Genomic DNA, 22641 nt, shown 5'->3' with positions numbered 1-22641 from the left:
ATTTTGCACAAAATACACAAATGCAAATTCTGTGGTTCAAGTGTAACGAAATTATCCCAGGAGTTCTAATTGCACTTATCGCAATAATACTTGCGTTAAGTGGATTCCTGGTATCCCGTGAATTACAGCCATTAAATGACACAGAATATCTTTGCAAGTAAGGCTTAACCGCCCAGTCGATACCAGTAGTGGCCTACCAAAAAAAAAATCAATATTTCGCAGTGATCAACTGCAGATGTCTATTTTTTGCAAATAAAAAGTTCACACCCAATGTGCTCAGTTTAAAATCATCTTTGCTGGTGTTCATTGAAACAGTTTATAGCTAAGCTTTGGATATTCCACATCAGTTGGAATCTGTTTGAGAGTTGTCTCATTGGCAATCTAAGTTATTGTCTATTGTAATTGAGAAAAAAATAAAGCAATCGAGCGACTCAGATTGCAAATAGTTTCTGTGCAATAATTTTAATCCCCTTTTGGAATTCTGTGTCTGGAGCTATCACTGTCATGTATACATGTGACATAATTCATAAGCATCAGGGTTTTCAATAAGCACAGACACCCGGGGAATTTCCCCTGTTTCAAATCAAGGATACTGCCAGTTTAAATTGTGTTTCCAAATAAAAAAAAATTAATAAAACTGCTATCGGGGTGTAAAACAAGTTGTTATCGATTGAAATTGGCTTTTGTCTTCTGCTGCGCTTCATTTATGTGTTCTCATCGAGGTCAGTGTTATATTTATAGATTCTTGACCATGTTATGAAGATGGATAAGGAACTAGACATCTGAAATGATTTTAAATGCGATCATTTGTGCGCTTTGAAAAAAGAAAATTCTACATCTTAGTAAACAAGCATTGAAACAAACAAGCAAAAAAAAAAAATCGACATTGCTTGATTTCTTTACATCCCCCATAAAGAAAAAAAAAAGAAGCAGGTGAAAACAGAATCACATATTATGCAATTTGCACATGAACATCGATGGTTGTTGTGACTGACAATTCTTTATTAAAGATTATTATAATGTTCGGATTCATTCAACGCTGATATGGTTGTCAAGTATACATGTAATTATTGACGCAGAGCTCAACAAGAACACACAATATGTCAGTGTAACAACAGGTCAATGTACATGTATTGTTTATCCTGTTTCCAGTTTCTGTTCTAGTTTTATAGTCTAACCTACGCTGAAAATTTCTATTGTAAAAAGTAAATCACAAAAAAATTCATTTAGGTTGGCCTGCAATTTTTGTTTTGATGCATGTTATTTTTTTCAAGTTTCCATTTCTTCACAAATTTAAATGTATGTTTGGCTAGGCTAGGAAAAATACTGCCTTATTTTCTTTATGGTTAGAATCGATTATTTTTGTGTGTTTTGACTGGTAACTTTTATTATCCAGGTTTTGATGTTGTTTCTTGTTTACTCAACTTGATTGCATTGAATTGTTGGTAATGGTTGATTATGACCCATCAGCTGCTTTCTTACCTTCTGAAAATATCTGCCAATATGATTAATTGATTACAATTAAGATTATTATCGATATCAAAATTTGTTTTTTTGATAAGCAATATGACAACTTACTAATAATATTAAACTTACTCAAACAAAAGCTAAAAAAAAATATTCCCATGAAACCTCATTTTTTATGAACTTGTAAACAGTCTGAAAATGCCTCAGAGTGCACCATTTTCAATGTCTGACAGAAAAAAAAATGTCTGGGTGCAAGCCCCCTGGATTCCCCCCATCTTCTATCAGCCTCTCCAAATTAGCAAACAGCCTGTTCACTTCAAACTTATTGAAAACCCTGAAGCATGATAAGTTTTATTCTATCTCAGTCATGTGACTGTCAGTTTTTCATGTTGGTCACAATTCAATTATGAAGTAAAATTTTCTTGCTTTCCTCTGAATTTTTTTTCTAACGTCTCAAAAAAAAGCAACCATGTCTGATGACATCTCATAGAAATCTTCATCTTGAACACATCTAATTGCAGATCATTGAAAAGGGAATATAAATTTAAATGTACATGTATTTAAAACTCTCAACATGCTCAACAAGCCTAACATATTAAATTTAATAATTAATTTTTCAGAGTGTAGAAATATTCCAACTCAAACTTTATGCATTGATAGGATCTGTATTATTTTATACTACAGTATTAAAACAAACATAATCATAATAAATCTATGAATTTTCTGCCGTGTAAATCTGACTACAAAATGTAGTTCGAAAATGGCAACAATGAAAATTTAACATAGAATGCAATTTTACAATTTTTTGTAGCATGGCATCGAATTCTGAAACCAAATTAGAAGAATTTAAGCAAGAGGATCATACAGCTTTTGTTCTTGGTTTTACTGGTGAAGTTGGAAAAGAACTTTTAAAAGAACTGAAGAGAACAAGACCTTTTAAGAAGATTGTTCTCATTGGACGTAGAATAATTGATTTGGATCCAGATTTTGGGCCTGAATTTGTAAGTTGAATACATGTACATCTACATGTACTGCACATGTGTACATTTACAAAGCTACACTGCAGCAGAGTGGATGTAAAATTGAAAGAAGATAGTACGTAAGCATCAATGTAAAAATGAAAGATAATGTAAAATATTGTATAGAAGTGAAACATTTTGAGTAAAACTGTATGTGTTCATGTTTAAGGAATATAGAATAATGGGTCCAAAAAGAAAAATTAAACAAAATGATACACAATATAGAATAATGAATTGCTTAAATATACAGAATAAAGAATATTTGACAACTCCATGTAGAGAAAAAGGGCCTAAACAATTTAAGAAAACAGAAATAAAGAGAAAATTAAAGTTACATATATGCAACTGTTTTTATACGACCGCAAAAAATTTTTGTGGTCGTATATTGGTATGACGTTGGCGTCGTCCGAAGACACATTGGTTTTCGCACTCTAACTTTAGTTTAAGTGAATGGATCTCTATGAAATTTTACCATAAGGTTCAATACCACAAAAGGAAGGTTGGGGTTATGGTACCAACAGTTAAGGAATTAGGGGCCAAAAAGGGGCCAAAAATAAGCATTTTTGTAACTACCAGACATAACTTGTGTGTTAGTGTATGGATCTCTCTGACATTGTACCACAAGGTTCCATATCACACAGGGAATGCTGGGATTAATTTTGGGGGTAATTGCCTCAAAATATTAGGAATTAGGGGCCAAAAAAGGGGCAAAAAACAAGCATTTTTTTAGTTTCATGACAATAACTTGTGTGTAAGTGTATGGATCTTTCTGAAATTGTACTACAAGGTTCCATATCACGAAGGGAAAGCTGGAATTGAGTTTGGGGGTAATTGCCCAAAAGGTTTTGGAATAAGGGGCCAAAAAGGGGCCAAAAATAAGCATTTTTCTAGTTTCCAGACAATAACTTGTGTTCAAGTGTATGGATCTCTCTGAAATTGTACTGCAAGGTACCATACCACAAAGGGAAGGCTGGGATTGAGTTTGGGGGTGATGAATCATAAGGGGGTTCAAAAAATTTGGGGGGGGGGTTGTTTTTTTTTTCCTTTTTTTTTTCTTTTAAAATTTTCCATTTTAAGTTGGTTATTTCTGTTTTATATTTAAAAGCAAATAATAACGATATGGTAGGAGATACACACCAAACAGGATGTGTAAATTATTATAAAATAAGTATTGTGCAATAGCAAGAAATTTTCAATTGCACAGTATTGCACAATAGCAAGAAATCTTCAATTGCACAGTATTGCGCAATAGCAAGAAATCCTCAATTGCACAGTATTGTGCAATAGCAAGAAATATCCAATAGCACAATATTGCGCAATAGCAAGAAATTGTCAATTGTACAGTATTGCGCAATAGCAAGAAATATTCAATTGCACAGTATTGTGCAAAAGAAGATACTTCGTATAAATTGCTTATTTCTTGACCAATTTCAATGGGGTTTTATTCTTGAATTCTTGGGGTTCTTTAATATGCTGATTTTAACCGTGTATTAAGTTTTTGGATTTTGGGCCCTGTTTTTAAATTGGTCCACATTGAGGTCCAAAGGGTCCAAAATTAAACTTTGTTTGATTTCATCAAAAATTGAATTATTGGGGTTTCTTGATATGCCGAATCTAACCGTGTATTTAGATTCTTAATTTTTGGTTCTGTTTTCAAATTGGTCTACATTAAGGTCCAAAGGGTCCAAAATTAAACTTAGTTTGATTTTAACAAAAATTGAATTCTTAGGATTCTTTGATATGCTGAATCTAAACATGTATTTAGATTTTTGATTATGGGCCCAGTTTTCAAGTTGGTCCAAATCGGGGTCCAAAATTAAACTTTGTTTGATTTCAACAAAAATTGAATATATGGGGTTCTTTGATATGCTGAATCTAACCATGTATTTAGATTTTTGATTTTTGGGCCCCATTATCAACTTTGTCCACATTGAGGTCAAAAGGGTCCAAAATTAAACTTTGTTTGATTTCATCAAAAATTGAATTCTTGGGGTTCTTTGATATGCTGAATCTAACCATGTATTTAGATTTTGGATATTGGACCATAATAGTTGAATGTCCAATTTACAATTTTTAAGTTCTTAGACCACATTCATTCTGTGTCAGAAACCTATGCTGTGTCAAATATTTAATCACAATCCAAATTCAGAGCTGTATCAAGCTTGAATGTTGAGTCCATACTTGCCCCAACTGTTCAGGGTTCGACCTCTGCGGTCGTATCAAGCTGCGCCCTGCGGAGCATTTTATTTCTACTTCAAATAAAATGCTCTCATTAATCAGTTTTTTTACAATATACAACTTGAACTACTGAACATCAGATTTCTGGCTACAGACAGGCTGCATATCTACTATCTAAAGCGGTCATGGGTTTATACTGCTTTATGAGCCTGTTCTTGATACATGAAATTTGTGTCAAATGTTGTTTTCTGCTCTTTGGTCTGGTTGTTGTCTCTTAGACCCATTCCCCATTTCCATTCTCTATTCTATTCAGTATTTAGAACTGTGTTTTTTATGCTCTGTCTGTGCATCTGTTCCTCTGTGCCATAACAGGTAAGAATTTGGGTCAAAGCATTGTAGTTTACCATGAAGTTTTGATCACATCAACTTGAAACTTTGTACACATACAAAGAGAAGAAGATGTGGTATGATTTTCAATGAGGCCACAAATAAAATTCAAATTGTTTTTTGTTGCCTACCATACCCACCTAACAAGTAGCCTACCTGAAAAATTTTATGACACAAATCATTTCAATTTTTTTCCTGCTCTAATATCATTTTCTTGTCTAAAACATGTAAATAAACTCATCATAAATACCAGGATTAAATTTTGTGTTTACGCCAGACGCGCGTTTCGTCTACAAAAGACTCATCAGTGACGCTCGAATCCAAAAAAAGTTAAAAAGACCAAATAAAGTTGAAGTTGAAGAGCATTATATTATAACTTATGTTGTTGTCAAAAAACATAAAATCCCTTAAGTTTTCAGGTAAAATTATAGAAATATTCTTTATTAAGCTGAGGACAACCCATGCTTTGCAAATTTAAGAGGGGGCACATGCCCTCCACGCCCCCGCCTGAATCTGCCCCTGTCAACAGTCGTATTTTTATGTATTATACAAACTCAAACACAAAAAACTAAAGCTAAGGATAATATGTATTATATGAACTACATGTAATATATATATATAATGTATGTATTCTGGTTAATTTCAGGAACAAAAGAAGGTAGATTTTGATAACATAACTGACTACAAAGAAGTGTTTGATGGTATAGATACGGGATTCTGTTGCTTGGGAACCACTAGAGGAAAATCAGGTTCAGTATGTATTTTATCCAAGTACCGGTACTGAAATGTTATGAATGAAATGAATATGATTAAAACATGTAAAAGGAGATAGGGGGAGGTAAATTATTTCTTCAGCATTTTTTTCTGAGATTAGTCATTGTGATTTATTTAGAAAGATTTAGGCCAATTACATCCATATTTTATTTTACTTGCTCAGTATTATTAATTATGTTAAGACATTCAGGCCATGCCATATTATAGTCTAAGCACTTTAAGCAGAACGACTTGAAACTAAAATATTTTACTACATACATTCTAAACTAAACCTTTCGCGTTACCGTGTATGCCAACAATGAGTCTATGACGTTAAACTATGAACTGAGAACTCCAATGTCTCATATTTTGAATACGGGAAGGAACATAAATACTTGAATTACGGTTGTGTGGGGATTTATCGTATGGATTCTACTCTTTCACCATGTTCACAGGGAATTCAACTTTTTTGGTAGTCTGTCACACATGCTTAATCAAAAGATGCTTTTTAGGCAGTTAAGCTGCCTTATGTGAGCACCCTAGATTTGTGTTCTACCCAATAAATGCTGAAATATGTGCCATTGTTATTATCTAGCTGGCTATTACGTTATTTATAACTAATTGAACATTTTTTTAATACTTTTATTTCTGGAATACAAAAAATATGACCAGAAAAACCTTAAATGATCGTCGAACTACCCAAAACTTTTGAAGTTGCACATAGGAAGTAGTGCTCAATAGAAATCCGTACGTAGTTTATTATTCCCTGTGCTTTTGGCTACGATGTCAAAGAACAATTGTATGAAATATTTCATCGCCGAAAATTGGTAATTACAAGTCGTTTATATTTCCCAAATGGCAAAATGGGCAGGAACATTGTTCATGTACAACAAATCTCTATGATAGAGGAAATAAAGTTATATAAGTGGGCGGTAATTTTTAACTTATCTTGCCAAATAAGGTTGTTGTTATTTTATGAATGAAACGAGGTCATGAAACAGATGCAGAAATCGACATTGATGGGATGTTTTAAGTAATGTGGACAACTCGTCCCAGAGACAAGTCGGACCGAATCCACTCAAACCGTCTAGGAAGACAACTTTGACCGTTTGTCAGATTTACTTAGGGTTTCATAAAATATTAGACTAACATGTCTAGCGGAGCCATTAATCTTTAGTTTGTGCATTGGGGTCTATTTAGGGGTATTTGGAGGGGCCTGAAGAAGGGAGGGGTTTACTATAGAACCCTGTGGGATTTTTTTTTTGTAATTTTCAAATAACTATTTCTCGAAAATAGTAAGTGATAGACACATGCAGTCTTCAGTAATGAGAACAGAACAATAAAAAAAATCAACCAAAATATAGGGTGAGTCCCTGGGGGTCATCCCAACCCCCTTCAATTTGAAAATGTACTTTTATTTTGTAAACTGTCGCGATCCCCACCCCTAAACAATATATATACTTGTATGGGACAATAAAGGAAATCAAATAAAAATAATTTGGGGGAGTCCCCGGTGTCGTCCCAACCCCTTCTGTTTGAGAACTTGGAAATGGTCGAGATCCTCACCCCTAAACCATATATATTCATGTATAAGATGATAAAACAAATCAAATGAAATATAGGGGGAGTCCCTGGGGTCACCCCACCCCCTCCTGTTTGAGAACTTGTAAACGGTCGAGATCCCCACCCCTAAACCATATATATTCATGTATGGGACAATATAACAAATCAAATGAAATATATGGGGAGTCCCTGGGGTCACCCCAACCCCTCCTGTTTGAGAACTTGGAAATGGTTGAGATCCCTACCCCTAAACCATATACATTCATGTATGGGACAATAAAACAAATCAAATGAAATACAGGGGGAGTCCCTGGGGACACCCCACCCCCTCCTGTTTGAGAACTTGTAAACAGTCAAGATCCCCACCCCTAAACCATACATGTATATTCATGTATGGGACAATTTAACAAATCAAATAAAATATATGGGGAGTTCCTCGGGTCACCACACCCCCTCCTGTTTGAGAACTTGGAAATGGTCGAGATCCCCTCCCCTAAACCATATATATTCATGTATGGGACAATAAAACAAATCAAATGAAATATAGGGGGAGTCCATGGGGACACCCCACCCCCTCTTGTTTGAGAACTTGTAAACAGTCAAGATCCCCACCCCTAAACCATATATATTCATGTATGGGACAATATAACCAATCAAATGAAATATATATTGGGAATTCCTCGGGTCACCCCACCCCTCCTGTTTGAGAACTTGGAAATGGTCAAGATCCCCACCTCTAAACCATATATATTCATGTATGGAACAATAAAACAAATCAAATAAAATATAGGGGGAGTCCATGGGGACACCCCACCCCCTCTTGTTTGAGAACTTGTTAACAGTCAAGATCCCCACCTCTAAACCTTGTATATTCATGTATGGGACAATATAACAAATCAAATGAAATATTTGGGGAGTCCCTGGGGTCACCCCACCCCCTCCTGTTTGAGAACTTAGAAATGGTCGAGATCCTTACCCCTAAACCATATGTATTCATGTATGGGACAATATAACAAATCAAATGAAATATAGGGGGAGTCCCTGGGGTCACCCCACCCCCTCCTGTTTGAGAACTTGTAAACGGTCGAGATACCCACACCTAATTAAATATATAAACCATATTTATTCCTGTTCATCATTTCAAAAAGATTTGAATGACATACAGGGTCAATCTCCTAGGTTTCACATATGCATATCACTTTACTAGACCAAACCAATATGAACTGGACTTTGCCAAATGTCAGGAGACCATGCGAATGACAAATTATGGGGGCTTTGTTTGGGAGACTTCGTAATGGCATCCTGTTACAATTATTTCTTGTTTATTATAAAAATTTTATTGATGCAAAAAATGAGTCTAAGTTAATTGAATTTACTTTGATTATTTATTAAATTATTTCTGGGCCTATAACAATTTTCATTTATGGCTCATTTTAAAGAAAACATATAAATCTTTTAAGCAGTGTAAAGCCCGAGAATGTTTGACCAACTGTTTTATAATCACCTGTCATTTTATTCCAAACTTAGTATGCAGTAACATCATGCACTTGGGGGTGAAGATAGGGGTCATTTACATTGATATATGAGTTGCTTTTGAAAACCTTGATGAAATATTAATTAATTTGCCTTAATAATCAATTCATTTAATGAACATAAATGTACAATATATATGAATGTTTAATGTTTGTTCTTTCAAATCTTAAAAAAAAATTGAAGCAACACTGCCACAGTTTTCATAATTAGGTTTGCCTTGGTTTTTGGTTAACTGCCTACAGTGCTTACAGTGCTTTGATTTTAGTAATATGAGCTGTGTCGGATAGAAATCGACCTTATGCAAATAAATATCAACACATATGTTAAGGGCTGTTCCATTAAAACATACATGGTACCCAGGGAAGCCAAGGCACTTCATAAATTGGGTAACCACCTATAGAGGTAAACTAGAATTTCTTTTATATTTCCACTATGCATAAACAAACATATGCACCCATACAATGTAGTTGAGATTTGGAAGTGCCTTCCCTGGGTCCCATGTATGTTTTTATGGAACAGCCCTAACCTATGTTTTGTTGAAAAATCTCTACGGAAAGTCTGTAACTTTTAAAAAAAGAGTTGTTATAAGAACCCTACAAAATTGAACAAATTTCATCTTTTATTTTGTATTTGAATGATCCAAAATCAATCAAAGTCTTATACATGTACATGTTTACGTGCATTTACATAAAGTCGATTTCGATTTCTATCTGATGCAGCCCATATGTTATATACTTCAAAATATGTTTTACTATCATGATAACTTTATTAAGCTCAAATTACACCCATAAGAGAGTCAAAGACATAAAAACATACAAATTACAATATGAACAATATCATCATGGCATTTACATAACTACTCATATGGTCTCTTAAGCTTTAATCCAATCAGTAGATAGATATAAGAAGATGTGGTATGAGTGCCAATGAGACAACTCTCCATCCAAGTCAAAATTTATAAAAGTAAACCATTATAGGTCACAGTACAGTCTTCAACACGGAGCCTTGGCTCACACCGAACAGTAAGCTATAAAGGGCCCCAAAAATTACTAGTGTAAAACCATTCAAACGGGAAAACCAACGGTCTAATCTATATAAAAATGAGAAACGAGAAACACTTATGAACCACATCAACAAACGACAACTACTGAACATCAGATTCCTGACTTAGGACAGGTGCAAACAAATGCAGCGGGTTTAAACGTTTTAATGGTACCAAACTTTCACCCTTTTTCTGAAACAATAGTGTAACATCACAACATAGAAAGACACACTATAAAGGTCCATTACTACTATATATATGATCACAAAATACATAAAAATCTAACCTATTCCTTCGTGTTGATAAGGTTATGATATAAAAATGCAAAATGCATTCTATATAAATATTTGTAGAAAGGATTTGTGAAAGTTGACTATGACTATATATTTTTTTGATAAGGTTACGATATAAAAATTTGAAATGCATTCTATTCTATATAAATATTTGTGGGAAGGATTTGTGAAAGTTGACCATGACTATATATTTTTTTGATAAGGTTACGATATAAAAATTTGAAATGCATTCTATATAAATATTTGTAGGAAGGATTTGTGAAAGTTGACCATGACTATATATTGAACTCTGCTGAGGTAGCAAAAGAAAAGGGATGCAAACACTTCACACTAGTATCCTCCCAGGGAGCAGATAAAAATGCTAATTTACTCTATACAAGAATAAAGGTATGTATAGTAAAAAGGTATGCTCGGTAGAATGTAACCCCTGTGAGTGCAGGAGGTTATGGGTTTGAACATAAGTCAGGTCTAAGTAAAGACTTGAAAATTGGTAGTTGCTGCTTTTCCCTATAGTATGCAGCATTTATTAGTAAGAGTAACAACTTGTCAGCTCTGAGTAAAAACAAATGTGTAAGAGTAAGGTGACATGTCTTCCTGCAGACTGTTATGTTTTGAACTAGCACGTTAAAAATCTGGCTCAGTGAGTCAGTCTTGTACAAAGCAGGGTTTATATATTATTATACGCCCGTTTACGGGACGTATTATGGTATACCGTTGTCCGTCCGTCATCAACATGTCGGACATTAACTCAAAAACGCTTTAACCAATTTGCATAAAACTTTGTTGAATTATTTATATCTATTGACGTGAGCTCCCTTCGTTTTTTGTAAATTTCGATTTTTCGTTTCCGAGTTATGGGGTTTTATTCATTAAAAAAAGGGGGATTATCCAGTTTTCGGACAATTACTCAAGAATGCTTTCACCAGCTTGCAAGAAATTGTGGTGAACTGTTTATATCTATTGACATGAGCTCCCTTTTGATTTTTATAAATTTTAGATTTTACGTTTCCGAGTTAAAGGGTTTTATTCATAAAAAAAGGGGGGTTTTCCAGTTTTCGGACAAAACACAAAAATGCTTTCAGCAGTTCTTATGAAACTTTGGTGAATTGTTTATATCTATTGATGTAAGCTCCCTTTAGAATCTTATAAATTTTACATTTTATATTTCTGAGATATGGGGTTTTATGCATTAAAAAAGGGTGGATTTTCCATTTTTCGGACAATAACTCATAAATGCTGTCAGCAATTCTCATGAAACTTTGGTGAACTGTTTATATCTATTGATGTAAGCTCCCTTTAGAATATTATAAATTTTACATTTTATATTTCTGAGTTATGGGGTTTTATGCATTAAAAAAGGGTGGATTTTCCATTTTTCGGACAATAACTCATAAATGCTGTCAGCAATTCTCATGAAACTTTGGTGAACTGTTTATATCTATTGATGTAAGCTCCCTTTTGATTTTCATAAATTTCTAATATGACATTGAGAATTAATTGAACTTTATTTTTTTATAGTCTGACAACAGATTTACTAAGTATTGCGCAACAGCACAGTGTATTGCACAACAGCAAGAAATCTTTAATAAATTCAATTCATATAACCAATTTCAAGTTCTTTGACTACATTTATTCAGAAACCTATAATATGTCAAATATTTAATTACAATCCAAATTCAAACCTGTATCAAGCTTGAATATTGTGTCTATTTTTGCCCCAACTGTTCAGGGTAGGACCTCTACGGGCGTATCCAGCTGTGCTCAGCGAAGCAGTTCATTACATTATCATGTTCTTGTCCTGAACATGCTTTTTTTTTGCAACTTTTACCACTGAAATTTGTAGACATATAAGATTATATTCAAACTCTTGGGGAAAAATAAAAAATCTGAAGGTCAGAACATAATTAAACACATTTCAACAATTTGAAGTAAGATCAAGTTCACTCTTGTCATTGGGACAAGGCAATGTACCAAGTTAAAGTGAGTCAGCAAATCATTGCATGATCAATCAAGTTCACCATGTAAACACACAAGAACAATATAAGACAAAATAAGATCATCTTCACAAAGCATCCAGTATAAATACAAGGTTTGTACAAAACACACAACAAGATCAGGCCGTGCTGTCATAAAAATTTTGAGAAGGATTTTCATACGAATAAAGATTCATGGTTTTGCTAAAAAAAAAATTGGGGGTTTACTTTTCATGGTTTCTGTAAAGGTATAATTTCTTTGGGGTTGAAATAAGATGGATAAGATCTATTTTTGAAATAAAAAATAATAAGTTCCTTACGAAAACTTGTGCTTTTAAAGTAGCATTTTTTTTTCAGGGACAAGTTGAAGAGGAATTAAAAGTAATGCATTTTGACAGACTTTCAGTTTTCAGACCAGGGTATGTTCAAAGCATTAGTAAACTACTATAAATTAAGTTTCTACTTTACAGACAATTTCTCTAGTGATAAAAAGTTTCAGTATGGAATGGTGATTTGTTTTGATAATTTGGTTGTGTAAGATCTAGACCAATCAGGTATAAGCTGGTTCTTGAATTTGAAGATTTCACTCTGAAGTCTGTTTATAATGTTTTTATTCATATGTGAATCCATTCAATTGTCATCATTGGTAAATGTAGCCATTCATTTGATTCAGATTAAAGGGAAATAACTCCAACTTAAGTTTTACATTTGTACTTCAAAAATGTGCAGATATAAATTGTGAATAACTTCCCTTTAGTCAAATTTCTCTTTTGCATTGTTTACTAGAATTAAACTTGTGTAGTTTGACATATTCTGCAGTATTTCATGAACTGCAAATTTATTTACCCTTATTGATGAATTTAATTATTTAAATTTATCAATTCTAACAATTATTAGAAAATTTTCAGCAATTTGCTGATTATCATATATTATATGTAAAAATCTAACATATATAATTTAACCAGTGTACAGTGACTTATAAAAAGAAAAATGTATTAATGCTCAATTAAGATATTTTATGGACATTGGTCTCGAAAACTGTGTATTTTCGATATTTTCTTTTACCTCTGTCTGTCTGTCTGTCCATCCGTCCCATGAATATTTTTCATTGCATCTTTCTCGGGAACTACTTCAGGATTTCTAAAATTTGGTTTCAGGGTTTATATAAGTCAGCTATACCGTGTGATGCATTTTCAGTTTCATGACTCAACAACTTCCTGTTTACCGAACACTTACATCATTTTACACATTGTTTGAATATTCCAAATGCATATATGGGCGGGGAAATCATCAGTGAGCAGTAGCTCGCAGTTTCACTTGTTTTATTTATATCAGGAAAGACCTGAAAGTTTTACCTATTCACAATGATTTATATTTGTTTAATTTTCTTCTCGTGAAAGTCTCACAAATTAGTTGGTTTACAGAATGAATATTTGTTATACATAAAAAAATTACATTTATTTTTCTTATTTCAACTTTTAGGGTATTAATGTGTGACCGAGAAGAAAGTCGACCTGGAGAAGCCTTCTTTAGAACAGTACTTAAACCTTTTTCCTATTTCTTCCCTACTGCTATAACAACACCAACAGATGTAGTTGCCAAGGCAATGGTCAGGGTTGCTGTCAGTAAAACAGAGAACACCACAGAACTCTTTGAAAACAAAGCCATACATGCTTTAGCTGGAAATGTCAAATGTAAAGTGAAAAAGAAATCTTCTAACACAGATGCTGATCAAGATTTATAAATCCTATTAGAAAAAACATTCGACAGACAAACTTTTACGTACAGTCACAGAAAACCATCTACAAACTGATGTTTACTTTCCTAGATGCCTATGATTATCATGCAAGCATAATAATGATTCAATAAAAAAGAATTGCGGTGATTTTTCAGTGAATGCTAGCTATATATATATAGTGAATGTGGGTCAATCACCAGCAATCACCCTATTTTCACTATGAATCTTCAGCAAGAGTGATTATTTACTTTATTCACCATATGTGTACTGTTATTGTTCTTAGACTTGTTACTGTAAAATGAACATCCTAACATGATGTTTTTGTTTTAAATCAGTATTGCCGAAAAAAAAGTATCAGGTTAGAAAAGAGTATTAAAAATCTTGTTAAATGGTTTGGATACATTTTTAAGGCTTAAGCATGTAAAAAACTGATTTTTTGGATAATTTAGAAAGATTGGGATAATGCTTATGGAATAATTTTAAAATTGTTCTGTGATTAGATGGAATTATATAACTAGATCCCCCCCCCCCCCCAAAAGGTCAATTATGGTTAACGAGGAAGTAATCATTTTCCTTATTTAGTGAATTTGGCCATTAAGTCATTAAACTCAGTGAAAAGGGTGTTTAATCCTACAGTAGAAAACCAAGTACAAATGTACTCCTTGTAAAATCTTCTTCTTTAACATGTTAGATGGTATTTCGTTCAATTTTATATTGACCCCTTTAATAAAGACCATATCTAAAATCTAGATTTTCAGTCTCTGTTTGGGATTTAAATGATAATTTACAATTTTATTTTATTTGGCCTTCAAAATAGTTTATTTTGTTCAATTTTTTTTTGGAAAGGGTTTGTTGCAATTATTTCTAAGGAACAAAATGTGTGTTGTGTTGTGTTATTTGTTTTGTGTGTATTTATAGACTCTACTCTCTTATTGAGTGGGGAAAATACTATAGAATATAAAAAAATATAGTAAACTCATTATTGTGTTAAGTTGTAATATAGTATAATAATACTGCTTAAAAAATACTATGTGCCTTTAAGTTATTGCAAATTTTATTATTACATTCTTTATTGTATTTTTCTGGAGATATAGAGATGAACAAGAGTTGTGTGGTTGAAATAAAAATCGAATTGCTGTAAATTCAGATTTTTGAGTTGTACATTTTTATTTGCAAATGGGATGAGTGGAATATTGATATAAGCATTGAAATGTGAATTTAAGATTTTTTGATGTTCGTCTTGTTATCTTTTTTTTTTTATTTACATCATTCTTATTTAGTTTGGCATTATAACTGTAGCTGTTCATGTATTTTACTCAAATTAATTGTCTTTTATTTTTAGCTCACCTGGCCCAAAGGGCCAAGTGAGCTTTTCTCATCACTTGGCGTTCGTCGTCCGTCGTCTATCGTCCGTCATCCGTCGTCCGTTAACTTTTACAAAAATCTTCTCCTCTGAAACTACTTGGCCAAATTTAACCAAACTTGGCCACAATCATCATTGGGGTATCTAGTTTAAAAAATGTATCCGATGACCCGGCCAACAAACCAAGATGGCCACCATGGCTAAAAATAGAACATAGGGGTAAAATGTAGATTTTGCTTATATCTCTGAAACCAAAGCATTTAGAGCAAATCTGACATGGGGGTAAAATTGTTTATCAGGTCAAGATCTATCTGCCCTGAAATTTTCAGATGAATCGGACAACCCGTTGTTGGGTTGCTGCCCCTGAATTGGTAATTTTAAGGAAATTTTGCAGCTTTTGGTTATTATCTTGAATATTATTATAGATAGAGATAAAGTGTAAACAGCAATAATGTACAGCAAAGTAAGATCTACAAATAAGTCAACATGACCAAAATTGTCAATTGACCTCTTAAGGAGTTATTGCCCTTTATAGTCAATTTTTTACAATTTTCATAAATTTGTAAATTTTTGTAAATTTTTACAAAATATTTTTCCACTGTAACTACTGGGCCAAGTTCATTATAGATAGAGATAATTGTAAGCAGCAAGAATGTTCAGTAAAGTAAGATCTACAAACACATCACCATCACCAAAACACAATTTTGTCATGAATCCATCTGTGTCCTTTGTTTAATATGCACATAGACCAAGGTGAGCGACACAGGCTCTTTAGAGCCTCTAGTTTAAATTTTGATCCATATTATTATATCACCAATTATCATGTATTATTTTTTTTAAATAGTTTAAGTCCATTTGAGTTCTTTAAATCTTCAAATTTAAATTAAATTATTGATTATTTAATTTTATTGCTGATTTTGTAGTTTTTCTTTAATAATGGATATTATATATAAAGATGTTTTAGTTTGGATTTTTTTCTTGTTACTAAAGAATTTAATGAATTTAAGTTAATAGCAGGTAATGGAGTGAATGAACTGAAGGTGACAGCAACTGTTCAACATAAAGCTCACATTTCTATAAAAATGTTTTAAAAAGTGTTGATCCTTGTCAAGTGTTTTTCATTTTTATTTCATTGAATTCATTGAATTTTAGTTGTACTGGTAACGACAACTGGATGGTTGGTTTAATAAAAAACAATGACCTTCATCTGTGTAAGATTTATTGTAAAATACATTTTTGCTATTGAAACCTTGATTGTAACTTTTTTACTAAATGACAAACATTTCTAGCAAAATTGTTCAAATTTGTATTACATTAATAAAATTAGGTATGGCAGATGAAATTTACATAAAAACTTGTGAAGATTTATCGAACTCAGACTAGTACACCATTTGCTTGAATGTATGTTCAACTTTGTACGAAAGTAGAGGGGGATTGCACATTTTTGTGATGTGGAATTTTGGGATAATAAAATTGGGGATAAAGGGGGTGAAGAAAAGAGAAATTAGGAAAAAGAAGAAGAAAAAAAGGAAAGTGGGAACAAAATTTACAAAAAAAAGCATGATTTGGGAGATGAGCACCCCAGTGTTACCCCCTCATAATAAATTGTAACCTTTATAGTAAATCCTCTAAATCTAGCTAATTTGAATTATCATAATTAAAAACAGTTCCATTATATTAAAGTGAAATGATCTCCACAGAAATTAAATGGAACAGTTCGTAAACAAATCACTGTCATTTTAATATATATCAGGTCAAAGGGACATAATCAAAATTTTTTAGAGGATTTACCAAATTTTTACACTTTTTGTTCTAACTTTTGTTTTTATATTTCATCCAATTATAATCGGAATTTTTGTTATCTACTTAATCATTCTTATAATATTGTAAAAACTAGTATGCTTTACAGGCTTGTAAACTAGATTGAATATTTGTAAATTTTCTTCATTCAAGAATTTTGAAGAAATTACTATCTGTGTTTAAAACAGTAAGACAATGTTTTTATACGACCGCAAAAAATTTTTTGGGATCCTATAATGGTATGATGTCGTCGACGTCTGCGTCTTTGTCTGAAGACACATTTGTTTCCGGACAATAACTTTAGTTTAAGTGAATGGATCTCTATGAAATTTTTTTAAAAGGTTCAATACCACAAAAGGAAGGTTTGGATTGATTTTAAGGATGATGGTCCAAACCGTTTAGGAATTAGGGGCCCAAAACAAGCATTTATCTAGTTTCAGGACAATAACTTGTGTATAAATATTTCAATTGCTCTGAAATTGTACCACAATGTTTAATACCACAAGTAGAAGGTTAGGATTTATTTTAAGGGTTATGGGGCAAACAGTTTAGGAAATAAGGGCCAAAAAGGGGCCAAAAACAAGCATGTTTCTAGTTTCCGGACAATAACTTGTGTGTAAGTGTATGGATCTCTCAGACATTGTACCACAAGGTTCCATATAACAAAGGGAAGGCTGGGATTGAGTTTGGGGTTAATTGCCCCAAACATGTAGGAATTAGGGGCCAAAAAGAAGCATTTTTCTAGTTTCGAGACAATCACTTGTGTTTAAGTGTATGGATCTCTCTGAAATTATACTACAAGATTCCATACTACAAAGGAAAGGCTGGGATTGAGTTTTGGGGTTATTGCTCCAAGGGGGGTTTCAATAAGTTTGGGGGGGGGGGGGATTTTTTGTTTACATTTTTTTTAAAGGATTCATATTTTTTTTTCAAAATTTTTCAAATTTTGAATTTTTGAAAAGTTTCAAGAAGAAATCTTCAATTGCACAGTATTGCGCAATAGATTTGTAAGGTCTTTGACCACATTTATTTTGTGTCAGAAACCTATATTTTGTCAAAAATTTGATCACAATCCAAATTCAGACAGTATCAAGCTTGAATATTGTGTCCAAATTTGCCCCAACTGTTCAGGGTTCGACCTCTGCGGTCGTATCAGGCTGCGCTCAGAGTAGCATTTTATTTTTAGGTATCATTGCAAAGAAATCATTTATACATGGCTGGATTCTTCACTAGTCCTCTTTTTTAATTCCAATTCAAGATTTTTTTTATTGCAAATCATGAAATAAAGAAATCTTGTTAGTTTCAATATTGATTCCTTAGTGTATTCAAGCATCTGATATACAATGTCTTAAAATTTGATGGCAAAACATTAGTATGCTTTTTAGCATTATCACAACAATCATAATTTAAACAACTTCTTTTAGCAATTAGCATGACAAGTGAAGCATGAATATCAAGACTAAAAAATTAATGTAATTTTACTTAATCTGTGTGTCTTATATGAATAATTAAATGTGGGAATATTTTATTATTTGTTAGGGAGGATGTAGTTATGTTTTAACCTATGACATAAGTTACAGTGGAAGATTTACAGGTATAGTTTTTCATCTTCTTTTAGGTCAAAAGTTTATAAGGTTGTGATTAGATTAGTTAAATAGGAATCGGTTTATATATATAATTAGTAAGTCAATGATTGATGGTATTTGTACCATTGCACCTATTTCAGTAAAACATGATTTCCCCAAAGGTACTTTGAATATACCAGTTTGATTAAGGCCTGAAGAGTTTGTAAGATGTGTTATTAGATTAGTTAAATAGGAATTGGTTTTGGTAAGTAAATGATAGATTCTATGTAGTTGTATAATCTTCAATAATACCTTCGTGTTAATGGAAACAATGTCGTTATTTAGGCAGAGGGAAATTAAGAATTTGTAACTGGTGTTGAAATTAAAGAGAGAAATAAAGATAACAAACAATGAATAATTTTTTAATTTAACTCTTAATGTTCACTAGGCTTATCATACATTTATTTACTATTTATTTGCACTTTGATTGTTACCATGCAATATATATATTCGTTTATATTACATTGTCATTGGACAGGTATCTCTATGGATTAGAATTTAATCATGGAGGAGCTTTCACCAGGACAAAACCCAGCACATCATGACCAAAATTATTAAATATTTCATTTTGCAAAATTTCACGATTTCTGTATTTTTATAGAGTATTGAAGAAATCATTTACTATGATGTCAATTACAATTGCCGTCTTTATATCCATGTCACAATTCAAAGTAGTATAAAGTCTCACCTCCGGTTGCTGGATTTTCTCGCTGCATTGAAGACCCATTGGTGGCCTTCGGCTGTAGTCTGCTTTTGGCTGGGTTGTTGTCTCTTTGACATGTTCCCCATTTCCATTCTCAATTTTGTCAATTGAATCCAGGTATTTCAGTCATATTTCCTCTGAATCATTGTATTGAATAAATTTATTTCGAGTTAGATATTGAGTTTGATCAAATTCATTTCATGCTCTATGTGTAATCTTGTTACAATGGTTTTCTGTCACTCTTTGTTATTTATTTTTTTGCATTTTCAAATTGTTATTTTGTAAATATTAAAAATTTAAGAGAGAATGAACATTCAATTGGGTCACAAATTATTAGTTATTTACAATTATTTTATGAATCTTTTATCTATTTGTGTAATGACAGGTATTTACCATAGATAAAAGAAAATAGTATTTTGGTTTTATTTAGAGATAAAAATGTGATATGTCTGTCTTAAAAAAAAAGCTTAAAAAACATCATTTGAATATACATTCTTTAATTGTTTGAGCATAAAGCAAGTACAGTTTTCGTGATATTTGTCAGGTTCAAGGGTCATTTTTATACGACAGCAAAAAAATTTTGTGGTCATATATTGGTATGACGTCGGCGTTGTCCGAAAACACATTGGTTTTCGCACTCTAACTTTAGTTTAAGTGAATTGATCTTTATAAAATTTTACCATAAGGTTCAATACCACAAAAGGAAGGTTGGGATTGAGTTTGGGGGTTATGGTACCAACAGTTAAGGAATAAGGGGCCAAAAAGGGGCCAAAAATAAGCATTTTTGTAACTTCCAGACATAACTTGTGTTAGTTTATAGATCTCTCTGACATTGTACCACAGGGTTCCATATCACAAAGGGAATGCTGGGATTGATTTTGGGGGTAATTGCCTCAAAATTTTGGGAATTAGGGGCCAAAAAAGGGGGGGAAAAACAAGCATTTTTCTAGTTTCATGACAATAACTTGTGTGTAAGTGTATAGATCTTTCTGAAATTGTACTACAAGGTTCCATATCACAAAGGAAAAGCTTGAATTGAGTTTGGGGGTAATTGCCCAAAACGTTTAGGAATAAGGGGCCAAAAAGGGGCCAAAAATAAGCATGTTTCTAGTTTCCAGAAAATAACTTGTGTTCAAGTGTATGGATCTCTCTGAAATTGTACTGCAAGGTACCATACTACAAAGGGAAGGCTGAGATTGATTTTGGGGGTAATTGCCTCAAAATTTTAGGAATTAGGGGCCAAAAAAGGGGCAAAAATCAAGCATTTTTCTAGTTTCAGGACAATAACTTGTGTGTAAGTGTATGGATCTTTATGAAATTGTACTACAAGGTTCCATATCACAAAGGGAATGCTGGGATTGATTTTGGGAGTAATTGCCTCAAAATTTTAGGAATTAGGGGCCAAAAAAGGGGCAAAAAACAAGCATTTTTCTAGTTTCATGACAATAACTTGTGTGTAAGTGTATGGATCTTTCTAAAATTGTACTACAAGGTTCCATATCACAAAAGGAAAGCTGGAATTGAGTTTTGGGGTAATTGCCTAAAACGTTTAGGAATAAGGGGCCAAAAATAAGCATTTTTCTAGTTTCCAGACAATAACGTGTGTTCAAGTGTATGGATCTTTATGAAATTGTACTACAAGGTTCCATATCACAAAGGGAATGCTGGGATTGATTTGGGGGTAATTGCCTCAAAATTTTAGGAATTAGGGGCCAAAAAAGGGGCAAAAAACAAGCATTTTTCTAGTTTCATGACAATAACTTGTGTGTAAGTGTATGGATCTTTCTGAAATTGTACTACAAGGTTCACTATCACAAAAGGAAAGCTGGAATTGAGTTTGGGGGTAATTGCACAAAACATTTCAGAATAAGGGGCCAAAAATAAGCATTTTTTAGTTTCCAGACAATAACGTGTCTTCAAGTGTATGGATCTCTCTGAAATTGTATTACAAGGTACCATACCACAAAGGGAAGGCTGGGATTGATTTTGGGGGTAATTGCCTCAAAACTTTAGGAATTAGGGGCCAAAAAGAGGCAAAAAACAAGCATTTTTCTAGTTTCAGGACAATAACTTGTGTGTGAGTGTATGGATCTTAATGAAATTGTACTACAAGGTTCCATATCACAAAGGGAAAGCTGGGTTTGAGTTTGGGGGTAATTGCCCTAAACAATTAGGAATTTGGGGCCAAAAAGGGGCAAAAAACAAGCATTTTTCTAGTTTCCAGACAATAACTTGTGTTCAAGTGTATGATCTCTCTGAAATTGTACTGCAAGGTACCATACCATAAAGGGAAGGCTTAGATTGGGTTTGGGGCTGATGAATCATAAGGGGGTTCAAAAAGTTTGGGGGGAGGGATTTTTTTTTCCCTTTTATTTTCTTTAAATTTTCCATTTCAAATGGGTTATTTCTGATTTATATGTAAAAGAAAAATAATAATGATATGGTTTGAATAGGTCAATTAATAATTTATAAGTTCTTAGACCACATTCATTCTGTGTCAGAAACCTATGCTGTGTCAAATATTTAATCACAATCCAAATTCAGTGTGTATCAAGCTTGAATGTTGTGTACATTCTTGCCCCAACTGTTCAGGGTTCAACCTCTGCGGTCGTATCAAGCTGCGCCCAGCGGAGTATTTTATTCCAAATCGTATGAAATGGATAAAGATACAAATAATATATTTACCATCAATCAAACAATATACACTTTTATTTGAATAGCTACCACTTTTATGTTTGATTTTCTTCCCCTTTTTCATTCACAAACGTTGGCCATGGTGTTATAATTAGTTACAGTAAAAATAGGGTAACACCAAATCTGATTATCTCCCTTTATATATCAAAGAATTTGTAACTTATTACAGTCAAGGTTTGTCAAACAAAACAATATGTTTTGCTTTTTGGTTGAGGTTATTATGAAGAAGTTCAACATTTTTGTTATATATGTAATATTTAATTCAAAGCAAGATTGGAAGTTTGAAAATAAAATGTTTTATGCTGTTTCACAGGGGAGATAATCAAATATAACTTTAACCAGTATTTTAAGGTTAAACTATGATTTTAACTTAGCACGCCAAAATTCATTTCTATGCAATAGGGTATTTTGTTGAGCACTCATTTAATGTATTTTGTTTATGTTTTTATCAACAGATATTTGTTGTTGTACACAAACTGTTTGAAAATAATTATTAAACCTGTAACCATG

General features: G+C 32.7%; 1 protein-coding gene and 1 long non-coding RNA gene across 2 annotated transcripts; both read left to right on the top strand.

The window, feature by feature from the left end:
* Nucleotides 1-2: 2 nt before the first annotated feature.
* On the top strand, nucleotides 3-16813 carry LOC127705404 (oxidoreductase HTATIP2-like). Its single transcript, XM_052209712.1, has 6 exons — nucleotides 3-157; nucleotides 2279-2468; nucleotides 5698-5805; nucleotides 10485-10622; nucleotides 12566-12627; nucleotides 13691-16813. Exons 1-6 carry the CDS (start codon nucleotides 21-23, stop codon nucleotides 13950-13952), a joined length of 897 nt encoding a protein of 298 aa, XP_052065672.1. The 5' UTR covers nucleotides 3-20; the 3' UTR covers nucleotides 13953-16813.
* A 1166-nt stretch (nucleotides 16814-17979) lies between these two features.
* Nucleotides 17980-22641, top strand: LOC127705408 (uncharacterized). The gene is made up of 2 exons (XR_007983867.1): nucleotides 17980-20929; nucleotides 21390-22641. It is a non-coding gene; the product is annotated as an uncharacterized LOC127705408 (long non-coding RNA).

Source organism: Mytilus californianus, unplaced genomic scaffold (assembly GCF_021869535.1).
Source record: "Mytilus californianus isolate M0D057914Y unplaced genomic scaffold, xbMytCali1.0.p SCAF_6, whole genome shotgun sequence".
Lineage (NCBI taxonomy): Eukaryota > Metazoa > Mollusca > Bivalvia > Mytilida > Mytilidae > Mytilus > Mytilus californianus.
The sequence above is the reverse complement of the archived record's forward strand: the minus strand, read 5'-3'. Positions and strand labels throughout refer to the sequence as shown.